Consider the following 16,143-nt stretch of genomic DNA (forward strand, 5'->3'; position numbering starts at 1 on the left):
GAAGAATTATTAATACTAATTATTGAATTTTGCTTTAGGTCTACGATCGCGTCGGCGCAAGGAGAAGCGCAATCGCAACCAAGAAAAGAAGGGACACGAAGAGTATATACCACGGGAGCGCGACGCTTTGGCTGCTTTGGGTCTGGAGGAGATTCAATACGGCAATTGGGCCAAATCAGAGTGCTTCAAGGTGGAGAAAGGTCTACTCTCTTACGGGTAAGTTTGCTTGCAACTTGAAACTGCAATTCAAATTTTAATTTAAAACCAATTATTCATCCCGATATCGGCATCGGCGCATCACATTGTTGAGCTTCATATTAAGGATGTAAATCTTGCGCTGCAACATCTTTTCCTCTTTCTCGAGATACAGTGCCTCTTCCTTTTTCTCAATATACTCGGTGACGCTCGGTGCCTCAAACTCGTCCAACTGGCCACGCAGCTCGGACAAAATAACGTTGTCCTTGTCATTGTTGGCCTGCACAATGGCAACCTCTTTCTCAAGCTTGGAGATCGTGCGTGTAATTTCTTCAGTACGATTGAGAACATTGCGCATTTCCGTTTCCAGATTCATCATGGCCTGCTTTTCCTCGGTCATTGCCAACGATGTTTTGCCAGTGATGCCTTTCAACCCCGCCATATGCGTGTTCTTCTCCTCGAGTTCGTTGATCAACTCGTTGCGTTTGATGATTAATTTCTCAAAGTCGACGGCTGTCAGGATACCACTAAGATCCGCCTTGGTGATTAGATCCGCACGATGCTGCTGACACGTCTCCTGCAGCGATACAATCGTCAGTCGCATTGTGCCAAGCAAAGCTCGAGCGTTTTTGAACCAATTGGCTGTAAACTTGCGCAGTTTGCGCTCTATTTGCCGCTCGGTGGCGCTCTCGAGAAACGCTTTGTCGTTATCGTCTCGCAGAAAGTGCAGCATGAAGTTCTTTTCGGTCTCAATCGTTTCCTCACTGCGATATCGCAATTCTTCGATCTTCGCACGCAACTGTTTTACCTCCACAGAAGCTGCAAGCAAAGGAGATCATTAAGTTTTGTACGATTAATCTGAACATCTGTGCTTACCGTTCCTTTCAATATCCGTGACTCGCTTCTCCACCTCGGAGGTTGCCTTCTCGGCCAGCTCGGCCTTGGCCTTGTAGTTGAGCTTGTACTCCATGGGCTTGCGTCGTTCACCCACGGTGCTGCTAGCCATGTGTATTGACATGGAAATGGAACGCTTAGAACTAGAATGACGACTCGAATGTTGTAGATTATCCTGAGGGATCTTGCTTTTGCTGTGCAACTTCTTTAGGATGGAAGTACGACGATGACGCAATCCCACCAACAATTTGGGGTCATTCTTCTCCAGAAAATCAACCATTATATGATTCTCAAGCTTATAAATGGCCAACTCCTTTTGCACCGTCTCAATGGTCTGCAACATTTCGAGGGCATCCCAAACTGTGCAAGCGACTGCGACGTTCGTCATCCGGGAGGTGGGCAAATTCATCCAAGTAGAACTTGTAGGCAATGCTCATTATATCCAATTCTGGATATTGATCTTCATTTATCGTATGCACTGATCTCTTGGCATTCACATTTAATTGCGTATTTGTGGTTGACTTGATGTCGGAACGTGTAGAGAAAGCTGCTTCCGATGCGCTATGCATTTTTGGGCTGTAATTATGTATCCTTTGCTTCAGGTTAAAATAAGGAAAAAAAGTGTATTAGAAATATATTATTTTGTAATTGTTTAATAACTTATTATGAATTATAATTGAAAGCCAACTAAGCTAATTTAATTTTTATTCACTCATATAAATTGCAGTTGGGGACGCTGGTCAGAATTGCTGGAGATGGGACAATTCAAGCGTGGCTGGCGTGACATTGACGTCGAGGACTGCGCACGCATCATTGTGAGTGAAGGAATCCATGATATACAAATATATATATTAGTTTTATACACTACTATGATGACCATCATGCTAATATTGAGAAAACTTTAGGTTTTCGCTGAGTAAAAACACAACTTCTCAACTTGCTGAGTTCCAAACTAAGACAAATTTAAATACTTGATGCTTAGAAGTGTTCGAAAATTAACGAATAATGTTCTCCTTACAGCTGCTGTACTGCCTGCAAGTGTACAAGGGTGACGAGAAGATCAAGACGTTCATTTGGGATTTGATTACGCCCACAGAGGATGGCGAGGTGCAGAAGATCAGCAGGGATCATAGTGGTCTACACAATTTGGTGCCGCGAGGTAGGAATGCCAAAGGTATGGTAAAAGATACATTCACGCACTCCAACTGCTGCACGGACGTAGAGAGTTATTTACAAGAAAACCAAATACAAAACGAGCTGCCTTGAACTAGAAATTACTATTTCGTATTGTACAAAGAACTTACTAGAACATACTCTGTCGGGGGTTGGACTACATATCTCAAATCTATTGATCTAAATCTATCTTCTAAAGATATATAATTATATCCATAATATAAATGTCATTCTACTCGTTGAGAGTAGACGATTCTCGCTCTGGCAGCTATTTAATGTAATATATTCGTTTGTTATGGGTTCCTCAATAGCCAATTATAAGTCTGTTCAAATGCCAAAAGTGTAACTACTCGAAAATAGAATTTTACTACCAATTACTGACTGACGTGAAGAGACTTGACTTGACTTGTCTTAACTTGACTGACGTACGCCAGACGGAAACAAAACTGGTAAATAATGAAGAAAAGTGTGTGTATGTTTTGTTGCCATGCAATTGTATGCCTTTTACTATAACCTTTTATAATTTATATAATCATTAAATATATATATTTATATATCATACCCATGTACATATATTAACTAACATGTATCATAATCTAATCATAGCAAATTATCATTTATTAATGCAATATATTTTTCATTACTAAACAAATGTGGGCTTGCAAAAAAAAAAGAATATGTGAAACAATTAAATTGTTGCATTAAGAATAGATTATTGCAAGTCCATTTCTACTTCGTTCAATAATCCAACTTGTATATCATATAATAATAATTTGTACATCAATAATCTGTATATAATTAGAACACTGATTAGTTAACTCATAACCCTAGCTCAGCTCATTATCATGCTTCCCAATCATTCCTGGCAGCTAAGCTTGTCCAACTTCGTTTGGCACAGCTCGCTGTTGGGTTGTAATAGAATTGTAGTTAAATTTGTTTTCCTGGTTTGTAACACATTTACAGGACGCAATGGTGGCAAGTCCAACAAGGAGATGACTGGCAGTTCAACGCCAGCTCCTGGCACCGCCTCGGGCAGCAACAGTGGCAACACAACTCCGGCTCACAAGTCCAGCGCTCTCGAGGGTCCTGGCGATGGCAAGGAGGGCGGCATTAGCGCCAGTGCTGTGGCCGCTGCCGTTGTGACGGCACCGATAAGCATCCACGATCCGAATCATTGGAGCAAGAAGGAGAAGTACGATGCGGATGCGTATCTGGAGGGCGCCTACAAAAAAGCATTTGGGCAGACACGCGAATAAGTGAGTCGTGTGGAATCGAATTTGTTTAAACTAACATTCGTTGCATTTAAGTCAGGCTGACCATTGCTAACATCAAATTCTTCGTCTCTTTTCCTTTCTTTCCCCCTCTTCTCTTCTTTTTTTTTCTTTAATTTATATTTTTTATTTTTGTTGTGATTTCACAGGGTTCTGCTGCGTGTTCGGATGCTCTACTATATTCAGCACGAGGTCATTGGCGAGTTTGTGCAGCAGATCAAGGATAATACGCCCATCAGGTAGGCGTTGAATGTCAATATCTCATACATCATCATCGTCACGTCATCATTATGATTATGATTGTTGTCGTTGATTGATTGACTGATTGTTTGTTGTTGCTCTCGCTATTTATTCGGCGAGCGCTTTCAGATGCATTCGTTATTTATTATCATTATTCATGATATATATTTATTTATTTTTTTTATTATCCATTTTTATTTATTGCTCTTATTTGGTTTGCCATGTTTTATAGTCGTTAATTAATTGTACCTACTACTAAAACAAAAAATGCCAATTTGTTTGTATCTCTTGCTAATTAATAACAAAATAACTAAATATTTAAACTCACAATTTATAGATTTGCAATTGATAATGTACGTTTCCTGATCAGTTGCAGTTTTATCTGTTGTGTGATTAATTTCGCTTTGAGAGCTAGCGAGTTTGACTCGCTACTCGTTACTAACTTTGCTCCTATCTCTCTCGCTCCTAACTCCTTACTTTTTACTCGCTCAGTGTGCTTAGACGAATAGACTATTACTCTATCTCTCTACAAAAGTTTGTTTAATAACTGCAACTTTTTAACTACTTACGATTCACATTAACATTTACCCAAAGCATTTTCGTAATCCTCTATCAAAGTACAAGTACCACAATGTTCATCAATTTTCTCTCGCTGTGTTTTGTTTAATAATTTTTGACGAATATTCTAATTGCTAATTTGAATACGAATATATATGTATATGTACAATATATGCGAACATATATACCAATATATGTACAAACACATTCACTCACAACCTTTTTGGAAACTACAACAACAACAACAACTACAACAACAACCACCTACAACCAACAACAACAACTGCAGCAGTATGAAATCAAAGCAACTAGCACTCAATCTGGAAAGGTAATATCTATCCACACCCATCTCGCTCGCTACTTCGTTCGCTCGCTCGCACGCACGCACGATCGCCCCGCCACGCCACGCCCACCATAAAACAAACGCCCATCAGCAGCGAATAGGCGACTAGGGATATTGATTTGATAATCATGCCCTCAATTATCAATCATTCCATTCATCTTCGATCGATCCAAATTATAAACACAACACAAAGGAAAAAAAAACGAAATTACAAAAAACCAGCAGAAGAAAAACGATTTTCCAAATTCCAAATTCTCGATATCTCCGATTCTCGAGTTTAACCAAATATATATTTTCTTAACATAATATTTTTCAGTTGCATTCGTAGTTTTGTGTAATATCTGTAAACTGTAGCACAAATTGGCAATTAACAACAAAACCAACACAAAAACTTTACAAATTTTATGATTTGTTTATTATTATTTACAAATTTTCATTTATGCTTTTCTTTTAATTTCTTACATTTTTTTTATTTCAAACAAAAACAATGCATAGAATTTGTTGAAAGAACAAAACCAGCAAATAATTTTGTGTTCTTATTCGAAAAAACCAAAAAATAAACTCATTCTCAATCTTCTTCCCTCTCTTTCATCCATATAATCTCTCTCTTTCTCTAAATAAATATATATCAATGTGTGTATATCATGTAGCGAGCTCCCCATTCGCCCGCCGCCAACGCCCGATCAAGTGCCATCCTCATGGTGGAATCCCATTTGTTGTGATAAGAGTCTATTGGTTGGAACCTACAAGCATGGCTGTGAAATGTATCGTCAAATGCGCGCCGATCCTAATCTGTGCTTTGTCACTCACGTGGGCGCCGGTGCCGGTGACGATTTGGCCGTCACGAATTTGCCGATGTAAGTTTGCCCCACCCATCATAAGGAACAAAATTTAAACAAACAAAAAAAACTACCCACATTATTCCACATTCCCTCTCCCCGTCCCTCATCCATTTTAGCTATAGCCCAAGTGTTTAGGTTAAACCATTTGCCATCTCGTAATACCACATAAGCCACAAGTACTAACCATATATAACATAAATAGTCAAGTATTTAATGAGACCAGTCGCTGTCCACAAATGGTTAGGAGTGGCCAAGGTAGCACCAAGAATTGGGAATGTTCTTATTTTGAGCATTCATTTTGCATATATAGCATTTATTATACTATTAACACCACATCTAGAAAAGTGCAGTGTGACCGTATACTGAAAAAGGATTAAGGAAAAAATGATCAGCATTTTTTATTACTGAAGGGAAAATTATACAATCCGTCGTCCGATCCGAAAATAATCCAAAAATTAATACTTAAAGTATTCGAAATTTGTACCACGGTCACACTGAACATACATTTGCTTGGATCCATTAGTTGCCTCCCATAAATATGTGTGAACGTGTACATCTCCTTTTTTTTGCCAGTGTAATCACAACATTGTTGCTGTTGTTGTTCGCGGCATGTGATGAGAGAAGCCCATTTGACCCCGTTGTCATTGTCAAGTTGCATTTTAAGCGCAGAAAAAGAACTAACGCATGCTGTTTTTTTTCTCTCTCTTTGCTTGTTGGACTTGCAGAAATGAGGACGATGCAAATTCCAAGCACGATGACGGCGATGAGGTGGACGATGATGGCACCACCACGACAAAAGACTCGGACTCCACCAAGCTAACTGCGGGCGATAACAAGGACTCACTAGATCCAGAGCGTCCCAGTTCGTCGGGTAAGAGCGAAAAGAGCGAAATCAGCGGCGCCGCCAAAAATGGCAAAAATTCAAATTCAAATCAAAATCCAAATCAAAAAGCCAACGAGGAAGCCGTCACGGGCGAGGGCAATGGCAGCGCCGTCGAGGCGGACGCCCAAGCAGCGTCAGCTGGCAACGAAGCGCTAACCGAATCGGCACAAAATCCAGAAAAAGACAATGCTAAAATTGATCAAGAAAATGAAAATAAGGATCATAAAAATGATAAAGTGAAAGACGACGCACAACCGCCCGCCAACGAGGCATTAGCTGCTGCCGATGCCGATGCAGATGCCACCAAAGGCGCCAGCGATGCAAAAGCCGAAGCTGTCGTTGATGCCGACTCCTCGAGCACAACGCCAGGCGGAGGCACTGATGCTGATGCGTCGGCAACTGTTGAGGCGTCTACGGCAGCTAATGTCGCGTCCGCGTCCGGGTCGCCGTCAACCACAACCACAACAAGCGCGGTGGACATTGAAATGGATGAGGCTAAGAGCAAAGCCCAAACGGCCAAGGCCGCTGCGCCAGCTGATGGCGATGCCGATGATGCCGCTGCCATTGCTCCGGTCGAGACCGGGTCAGACTCATGCACTAACAACGCCACCACCACAAACATCAAACCAACCACCACCACCACCACTACTACTACTACTATTATTACCACCATTACCAATCCATCATCCACCACAACAACAACAACTTCGACTACTGCAACGACCCCTGCGGGGAGCGGGGAGTCGTCGACGGGTCAAAACTCCGAAAATGCTAACTCCAACTCAAATTTAGGCTTGGACGAGGAAGAGTCCGTTGCGGGCAGCTATCCACCCACTCTGGTGGCCGTCGAAGATGCCACTCTCTGGCCATCCATGCAGGATCTCAACACACGACTGCGACGTGTCATCACCGCCTATCAGCGCAACTACAAGAAGGAGGAGCTCAAGCAACAGCAAAAGGCCAAGGTAAGTGTCAAAGTGCCATCAACTCAACTGCACCAATCTCCCATCCCATTCCATTCCATTCACAACAACATCCGATCACAACAGTTTATCTGTATTATACATACATCATTTTATCAGCATCGATTCTCGATAAGTTGTTCCGATTTTGGGTTAATTCGAACAGTGTGTGTGATCACTGAGACCTCACATATAATCTGGAATTTAACTGTTATCGTTTCTTTTTGTATGTTATACCTTGCACACCACAAAATCCTAGCAAGAATGATGGAAATTGTTTCTCATTTTACCATTTTAGTTGACAAATAAATCGTAAATCCATAGCAGATTTATTCAGGACTGTTTTTGCAACTATATATTGATAGTCTCTTTAATTCTTTTATTATCGATCGCGTGATCGATAACCCTTTCATATGTGTTTTCCACCATTCTTGCAAGATCCACCAAATTTGTCGTTCCACACTTTGTTTTTGATTGTCCTTATTGTTTCGTATTTTGAACATAACACTAACTAAATTCACCAAAAGAATAAGGTGTTTAACCTTTCAAAATTTGTAGAGTATGTAGTTTTGTTGCTTAGCTGTTGGCCGTAGTTAACTACTTGGCTTAGATTGTACATGTAGTAAAAAAGTAGAAATGCGACTGAGGACAACTGACGATTGACTTTCAAGAACGAACGAACGAACTGAACCGAAGGACAAACCAACAGCTGATTAACAAAACTACCTGCGAAAGACTCAGGAAATATCCCCCCAAGCAAATGCCGAAGCAGTTGTCTGTCTATATATCTATCTATCCATATCTCTCACACACTCGATTTCTCTCTCACACTCTCACCCACTCATTCTGTCATGCTGTTTAAATGTGCTGTTCTAACCGAGTTCTTACCACAACAAAAACACCCAAAATCCTCCCACTCTCTCTGAATCCCAACAGCTACAGGCGCTGGTCTCATCGACACCGCCGCTGTCGGTGCCCACCACACCGACCCTGCAATCGATGCAAATGCAGATGCAGAGCGCTGGCGGCAATGTTGGCAATCTCGGCGTCGGCAATGTGTCGGCCCAAGGCGGCAGCAGCGGCGGATCAGTTAGCCAACTGCAGCAGCAACTCGACTCGAGCAATCGCAGCCTGCAGGCGCTGATGCAATCGCAAGGTGCCAGCACCTCGGCAGCCGCCGCCGCAGCGGCCACGGGTGCCGCATCCTCGATGCAACACGGATTGAGCCAGCATCAACAGCAGCAGCAGCAACAACAGCAGCAACAGCAACAACAACAGCAGGTGGGAACTGTCAGTGGATCAACAGTGCCGGCAATGCCAACGGCTGCTGATATTAGCCTGATGCTGAGCATCCTCAACACCACCGACGTCAGTCAATTGGCCAATTTGGATATCAACAAACTGGCCATGTATTTGGTCAGCATGAATAATGTACGTGAATCGCCCAACAACAACAATCTGATGAGTACAAACTCTATCTCTATAATATGCATTTAAAAAAACAAAACTTTACAAAACACTATCCAAAAACATAACCCTCCTCCAACTACCCCTCAAACTCCCGATAAAACATAACCTAGCTATTCGGCAAAAACAATAAGCAGAACTTAACACACCCTCGAGTCGATGCCAGTGGCATCGTTAATAGACCATGACCACCCAACAAACCACTTAAACTCCCCCCAAAACATTGACAATAACTTACCACAAACACTTACCACACAAAAGTTGCGTTGAGAACTAACCCCCTATATAAAGTGTACAAATTGCATACTAACCTGCATGATTTTAAGTATTTTAAATCGAAATCTATATTTATTATGTTTATTTCAATATTTTTTACTATTTACATTATACAAATATTTATTATTTATCTTCAACTATATACGAAATAATAGGCAATGGAGAGACATTTTCTATAACATTTAATATTTATAGATTCCATAAATTTTTATTCTTACCAAATATCTACAGCTGGTTTGCGAAAAATCTCGAAATAATTTCTTTGGCCAACTCTTTCGTTTCTTACCTCATTTCCCTTAACTTTAGTATCCGTTATGTCTCGCTTTTCATATGAGGGGGTGTGAGTTGATCATTCAGTAAGGGTGTCAAGGCTAAAGATCCGGAACCGGTTTTCGAATGCAACCCTTAAATTTTAAGTGCTAATTGAGTCAAATTCGACAAAGCAAACCGAGTTAATCTTGATATAATGCTTTTGGCTTATTTGCCCATTGTCTGATGTTGTCTCTTTCCCTTACACACTGTCTACTTGGCCATTTTCGATATGTATCGATAGACTCCCGACTCCTTTCGCTTTGTGGTGGAGTGTGCGAAAAGCTAAAAAGAGGGAATCTGGCAAATGAAAAGGAAAAAAGATAAATAAATAAAATAAGTTACACCCACCGTGTGAGGTGGCAATGGCGGTGGTAGATGTCGTTGTCTATGTGTGTGTGTGTATGTGTACTTCCGAATGTTCAGACAAAAGCAACGATGACAAAACGAGACGAACGACAAAACGAGGCGAGAGCGACGACAACGACACGGGGCAAAAATACAAATACAAATACACTTATGCTTAATTTATGCAAAATAAAAGAAATACACATAGAGTTGCTGTTGCTGCTGCTGCCGCTGACTCGTCGTGTTTGCCGAACTGACTTCGCCCCAAAAATGTGGTGCACACGAGATGCTCTTGCTATGCTCTGCTCTGGCCGCGAATGAGCAGCCAAAACGAGCCAACGAGAAAATGTCAAACCACTTTGCACACTCAGCAACAACAACAGCAGCATCAGCAGCCTCCCCAAAAAGGTTGTTTGTTGGTGTTGCCACCTATCCCCAGAAAACAAAAAGAAGACGGAGGTGGAGAAGAAGGCGCAAAACACAGTGAAGCCACCGCCATGTTGGCCATTTTATGCTCTTGGGTCAAATTATGAGATTCCGACTTGTCGAGATGTGGAAGTCAATTGTAGAACCTGACGCGCATTTTACTGTAGCAGCAGCAGCATCAACAGCGACCATGTCGACGCCATTATCAAAAGGCAAAACGAACGCCAGCGCCATCAATCAAGCGAAAGCAGCAACAACAACCAGCAAAGAGCAGCGCAGTCGACGTCGAAACAGCAGCAGCAGCAGCAAGAAGAGCAGCAAAACAGTCACACAGGCAAAACGCAAAGCCAAAGCCGCATTATGGCAAATGTGCGCCATGTTGTTGTTGTTGCTGTCGCTGCTGCTGTTGCTGTTGTATTGACGAAGTTCTTCTTTGGTGACGATGATTGTTGCCGCGACGGTGGCGACTGCGGCGTTGGCGTTGGTCTCTGACTCGACGCTGTGTGCTTGTTGTTGGGCATATTGGGTATCGGTAACGGGTGGTTGTTGTTATTATTATTGCTGGCTGTACTTGTGTGTGCGCCATGCTGTTGTGTGTATTAGTTTTCCATGAGTGTTGTGTATCTATGTATTTTGTATGCTGGTGTGTGTGTGTGTGTGTGTGAGTTTGTAATTTTACATTTTGCTGGATTTATCCAATGTTTAATTTTTTTGCTTCATGCGCCCACCCAAAAGCCAAGCAGCCGCTCTCAATGCGCTGTCTTTCTCGTTGCTTTTGTTGTTGCCTCGGCTCTCACGGGGCAAGCTCAGCTCGTTGAGCGAGACGCGATGGCGATGGCGATGTCGAATCTATATGTGACTCCGCTGTGGTGACCTGTTCCGTTTCGTTCCCTTTCCTGTCGTTTCTTTTTCGCCCGCGGCACGTCAATAAAGCCAAAGCCTAATTGTGCTCATTTGAGCTCATCGTTATAGTTGTTCTTGTTGTAGTTGCTGCCTGCTCCTTTGCTTTTGCTCTACTGTTCGCTTTTCTCTACTTGCAGCAGCCTACAAGAATTTCGATACCCGCTAAGCATGAGGTTGAGGGGTATCTTCACTTAATAATAAGTAAGATGTAAAACATTCGTTACCATATGCATTTATTCTTAATTACTCTACATTATATATTTGTAGGTTTTTTTTAATTTCGAAAGGAATTTGAACTCTAGTACTGACTATTCATTAAGTATACTAATGTACCTTATGAGGTCACATGTGTCTAGTGCATTATATTTTCAATAAACATAAAAAACCTCTTTCGTATGTAAAGAGGTTCATGAAAGTATATTCGATAAATATTCTGTCTGCCCATTTTGAATGATTATGAAGAGGGTATCTCACAGCAGGGCTCATTCGCGCTTAGCTTTGTGACTTGCTTTTTATTCCCTTTTTGCATTTTTGCAACGTGAATTTAGAACACAGACAGGCATAGAGTTAGCTTACCCATACATATATATATATATATATATATATATATATATATATATATATATATGTGTGTGTATGTCGTTGTTCTCTATGTGTGCGTCTGTGTGTGTGAGTTTGGCATTCTTTTTGCGCCATCTTTGGGGTCTCGGCGATTTGCTTGGATGCTCACATGGCTGGCTGGCTGACCGCTATTCGATTTATTATTTTATTAGCATTCGGTTGTTCCCGTGTATTGCATTGCACAGTGGTGCAATTACCATTTGTACGACGTGTTATGCAAAACGTATCGTTTACTCGTTGTCAGCACTGTGCGCGTGCGATGCGGAGTCTCACGTGTTGCTGTGTAGCTGTTGCATTTTGTGGCAGCTGCCGCCGCGTCGGCGCATTCGTTTCACACCTGTCATCCATCCAGAAACAATTCGTATCATTTACAAAACCTGCCCAGTGTGCAATGGTCACTTCATCGATATATATGAAGTGCATTCATACATATAGACAGACAATGTATGAATGTATTAGTGGGGGGCTACGTGTCTTAAATGAGTAGCTGCTTTTTCTTGTCTTGTTGTCTACCTGCCTTTTGATTTAGTTTTGCGTTACGCTTTAGTCAAATTTACGAGCATACATGCACACACATAGGAGAATCGTCACACATGTACACAGCATGTGAATGTGTGTGTATGGTACATTTACGCATACTAGCGCAATCGTAACCTCTCACGTGCAGTTGTATTTACTTGAGCTCTCTTTCTCTCTCACCAACTGATCATGTGTGAGTGTGTTTGGTCATATGCATTTGCTGAAGATGTGTCGCTGTCGCCGTCGATTGGCAGCTTGCTTTTGTTGTGCTGAGAGGCTGCTGCTGTGTTCAATAGTGTTGGTATTGGTGGTGGGATTGTTCGTTCGATGCGAGTTGTATAGATGTATCTGTATCTGTATCTTACAGATTGATTAATAATCTCGTTTTTATACAGCGACGGTGCTACGTGCTTATCGCACTTTACTGCATTTTCTATCTTTCGCATTTACTTGCCCAACAATCTGCGCATTACGTACATACAAACATACAAATGCACACATGTTCTTTATGTAGATTATAGTTATAGTCAAAGGTCGCATTAATTAAACAATCAGTTGGTGTGCTCTAATAATAATGGTCAAGAACTTGTGCCCTGCTGAGCTTTTTTGCATTGTTCACACAATGCCCCCATTGTCCTTTCGCATAAAAGACAAATTCGCTTCGTCTCTCTAATATCCTCTGTATATGTGTATTTGTATGTATGTTCACATTTTATACCTGAATTTTAATCCATTTCTCAGGGCTCTAGCCTCTAAGCGCATGGCTGGCTATTATTTTATGTTATCCCTTTTACGCTATGTGTCGCAGTCGTTGCTCTGCTGCGGCTGCTGCTGCCGCTGTCGCTGCTGCTTATGCCGTCTTGTCGTCAACAGTTTTTGTGGTACATTTGTTTCATTGCTTGGCTTTTTTGCCGTGTATGTCATGTATATCCCCCCTTTCGTTTCCCTGCCTCCCTCGCACTCACGTGTGCGAGTGAATATATGCGAACGAGTATGCGTACATCTATGTGTCAGTGTGCGGATGTGTGTGTGTAGAGCCTGATGCCTGCCTTTGCCTTTTGCTTACATTACACACAGTTGACACAATGTGCGCTGCCTCCTCATTCTCATTCTTCTTCTTTTTCAACTCGTCCATCCAGTGCACAGTACAACACTCCTCGCACACAGACACACACACACTCAGACTTAGTCTCAATATAATATGTGTGCTCTCATTCGCTCTCGCTGGCTTCGCTCTCGCATCCATTGCGCTCTCATTTGCTTTCTCGCTCTCGCTCTCAGTTTTGGCTGCTTTGGCACTGCAAGTGACGCTTTGCTTGGCTTGGCTTGCCATGCCTTCTTTGCCGCTCATTCACCTCTGAGGACAGGCTGTGACTGCCTTTCTGCCTGCCTGCCTGCCTTGTTCGCTTGCTTACTTGCCTGTGTGCCCATCTCATTCATATTCACATTCACCCAAAACGGCGTTTGGCTTAATCTCACGATTGTTTGGTTTCGTTTGGTTTGGTTTTTCTGCTCTGCTCTGACTCTGACTCGACTCTGGCTACAGCCACAGCTATGGCTATAGCTATATTTTAGCTATGGCTATGGCTATGGCTCTGCTTTGCTCCCTCGCTCAATAGTAGTTGCTTTTCTGACGACCGACCTCTCCCCCGTGTTCTGTGTGTTCGTCGCTGTCGCTGTGTTGCTGTTGCTGGCTGATTCGCATTCGATTTTAGCTGCTAGTGCCGCTCTGCCGCTGCCGCCGTCGCTGCTTCCGTGCGCGCGTATACGTCCCCGTTGTGGTCTCGACTGTTTCTCACTGTATACATGCATGAGTGTTTATCTGTATGTGTGTGTGTGAGGAGTGTTTCTTGTATTTAGTCCGCAATGCGCTCGCTCATTATTTGTTTGAGCGCCGCGGTGTAAAGTTGTAAAAAGTCCAAGTGCTTGAGCAGCAAACGCATCCATATCCAAACATCGTTGACGTCGACGTCGTTGTCGTCGTCGTTTCGTCGGGGTTTTCGTATCGGCATCGTCGGCATTGGTATCGGTATCGGTATCGGCGTGACCCGTCTCTTCTCTATGCATGTCGTCTCCCTCTATCACCCTCTGCATATGTAGTGTATGTTTGTTAGTGTTGGTGTGTGTGAGTGTGGAAGAAATAATAATAATCAAACGAATGGAAAAATGTAATTGCTGAGGCAAAAGTAGACGACGAGACGAGACGAGTGCGAGTTGCGAGTGTGGCGAGTGCAGACGTCGTTGACGAAACACAACGCGACAACATCAACAACAACAACAAGCAACGTGCAAATGGCAAAATGTGTCGCCGTCGTCGTCGCAATGAATGATAATTAGTGCTTAATTAAAATCAATAATGCGGCAATCGAAATCCAATTCAATAATATATATTTGTGATATCTACCAAGTGTTTGTGTATGTAATATATGCATTGTAAATTGCATATCTTTGAATCGATGTTAGTTTCGATTGTTTAGTGTTTGTGTGTGTGCCTATGATCTAGCAACAAAATGGAGGTTATTAAACCCATGGATTTTAGCAGTTTCTCTGCATTCTGCGAGCATCTCAATAAATCATCAACAGCCGCTGCTGCCGCAGCAGCCGCCGCATCAGTGGCGCCCACTTTAAACAATGGCATTTATTTGGAGGTAAAAACGATAGCAACAACAATCAGAACGATGACGATACCAATAATATCAACTAAACTAAACTCAACTGAACTGAAATGACAATGACAATTTAAATTGTATCGAGAATTTGCAAATCTTAATTAAAATGAAGGCAAATGCGAATGCGACAGACATCAACGAATGTGAATGCAAAAGAAGAAACACAAAACAGAACACAAGAAGTAGAAATAAAAGTAACATCTCTGCACACACAACTTCAAAGCAGTAACCACACGAGGTAGATAATGGCAAGAGGTGGACGGGGGCAAAACAAGAGAGTGGCAACCAGTCGAGCTGCACAGTTAAAGCGAAATACAAAACAATAAATTTATGCCTATAGATTTCACATGTACTACGTACTGAACGTTGCCACTTACACGGCAAGAAGCAAGGCATGTGTAACTTATTCACTCACTCACTTTACTCGGCGACTCTCTCAGCAAAGCGACGCACTCACACATGCATGCAAACAAACAAATATACACGGTAACCAGTTGTCTCAGTTCGATGTGTTTGTGTGAGTGAGCGAGCGCTCATTTAAATTCGTTTTTCCGCCTGGTCTTCTACCCCATTTCCATGCCATACCATTCCATTTCTTTGGACAGTTGCCGCTCTGCCAGCGACTGCTTTGCTACTTACTAATAATCATAATCAATCGCTCGCACTTGTATCGTTGTTGTTGTTTGTATCGTGCAAAATGCACGAAGAGGGCGCTGCCTGCCTGCCAATGGCGAAGGCGTCGCGTGTCTTGTGCGCGAGAGAGAAAGATAGTAGCTGGAGTATGTCAAATGAGGGGGGATAGAGAGGTAGAGAGGAGGAAGTGTAAGAGGTCGTTCGTCGTTCATTCGTTGCTCGCTCTTTATCTTGCTCGCTTTGTCGTTTGTTTTTGTTTGCTGCTATACCCCCTCACCATCTTGGGTTTTTTTTTATTTTTTTTTTTGGATATCGTTTGCTTGTTTGAAATTTGTATATCAAAAGCCGTTAGTCTCACATACTAGAAAGAAGTACACGAGTACATAAGCTGCAGCAGCGCTGCCAACCTGCGCCAATTGGCATCCTTGAGGGCAAAGCCGGAGACAGTGCTGCCAACTGCAAACTGAGAGCAGCAACAGCAGCCCCCAAAGGCAGCATTTGACTTGACTTGCATGTGCATAGTCATCATAGAGACAGTTATTTTTGTTGTTGTTTTGATTTGCATTCACATTCACAACCCGAATCATATACAAAATAGCAGCCAAGTATGT

At 42.3% G+C, this 16,143-nt stretch overlaps 2 protein-coding genes across 2 annotated transcripts in view; one reads left to right on the forward strand and one right to left on the reverse strand.

The window, feature by feature from the left end:
- LOC132786868 (uncharacterized) overlaps positions 1 to 16,143 on the forward strand; it is a 45,521-nt gene that overhangs the window by 18,508 nt on the left and 10,870 nt on the right. The window contains 9 exon segments of the mRNA XM_060793582.1: positions 39 to 216; positions 1,817 to 1,904; positions 2,110 to 2,248; positions 3,226 to 3,488; positions 3,490 to 3,518; positions 3,683 to 3,772; positions 5,325 to 5,531; positions 6,242 to 7,364; positions 8,298 to 8,792. Of these exon segments, the coding sequence (XP_060649565.1) occupies positions 39 to 216; positions 1,817 to 1,904; positions 2,110 to 2,248; positions 3,226 to 3,488; positions 3,490 to 3,518; positions 3,683 to 3,772; positions 5,325 to 5,531; positions 6,242 to 7,364; positions 8,298 to 8,792 (2,612 nt within the window).
- On the reverse strand, positions 249 to 1,740 carry LOC132786879 (uncharacterized). Its single transcript, XM_060793592.1, is given in 3 exon segments — positions 249 to 1,014; positions 1,072 to 1,444; positions 1,446 to 1,740. Coding segments are annotated over 3 exon segments (1,332 nt in total). The 5' UTR covers positions 1,659 to 1,740; the 3' UTR covers positions 249 to 268.

The sequence above is a fragment of the Drosophila nasuta genome, chromosome 2L, assembly GCF_023558535.2.
Source record: "Drosophila nasuta strain 15112-1781.00 chromosome 2L, ASM2355853v1, whole genome shotgun sequence".
In the NCBI taxonomy this organism is placed as follows: Eukaryota; Metazoa; Arthropoda; class Insecta; order Diptera; family Drosophilidae; genus Drosophila; species Drosophila nasuta.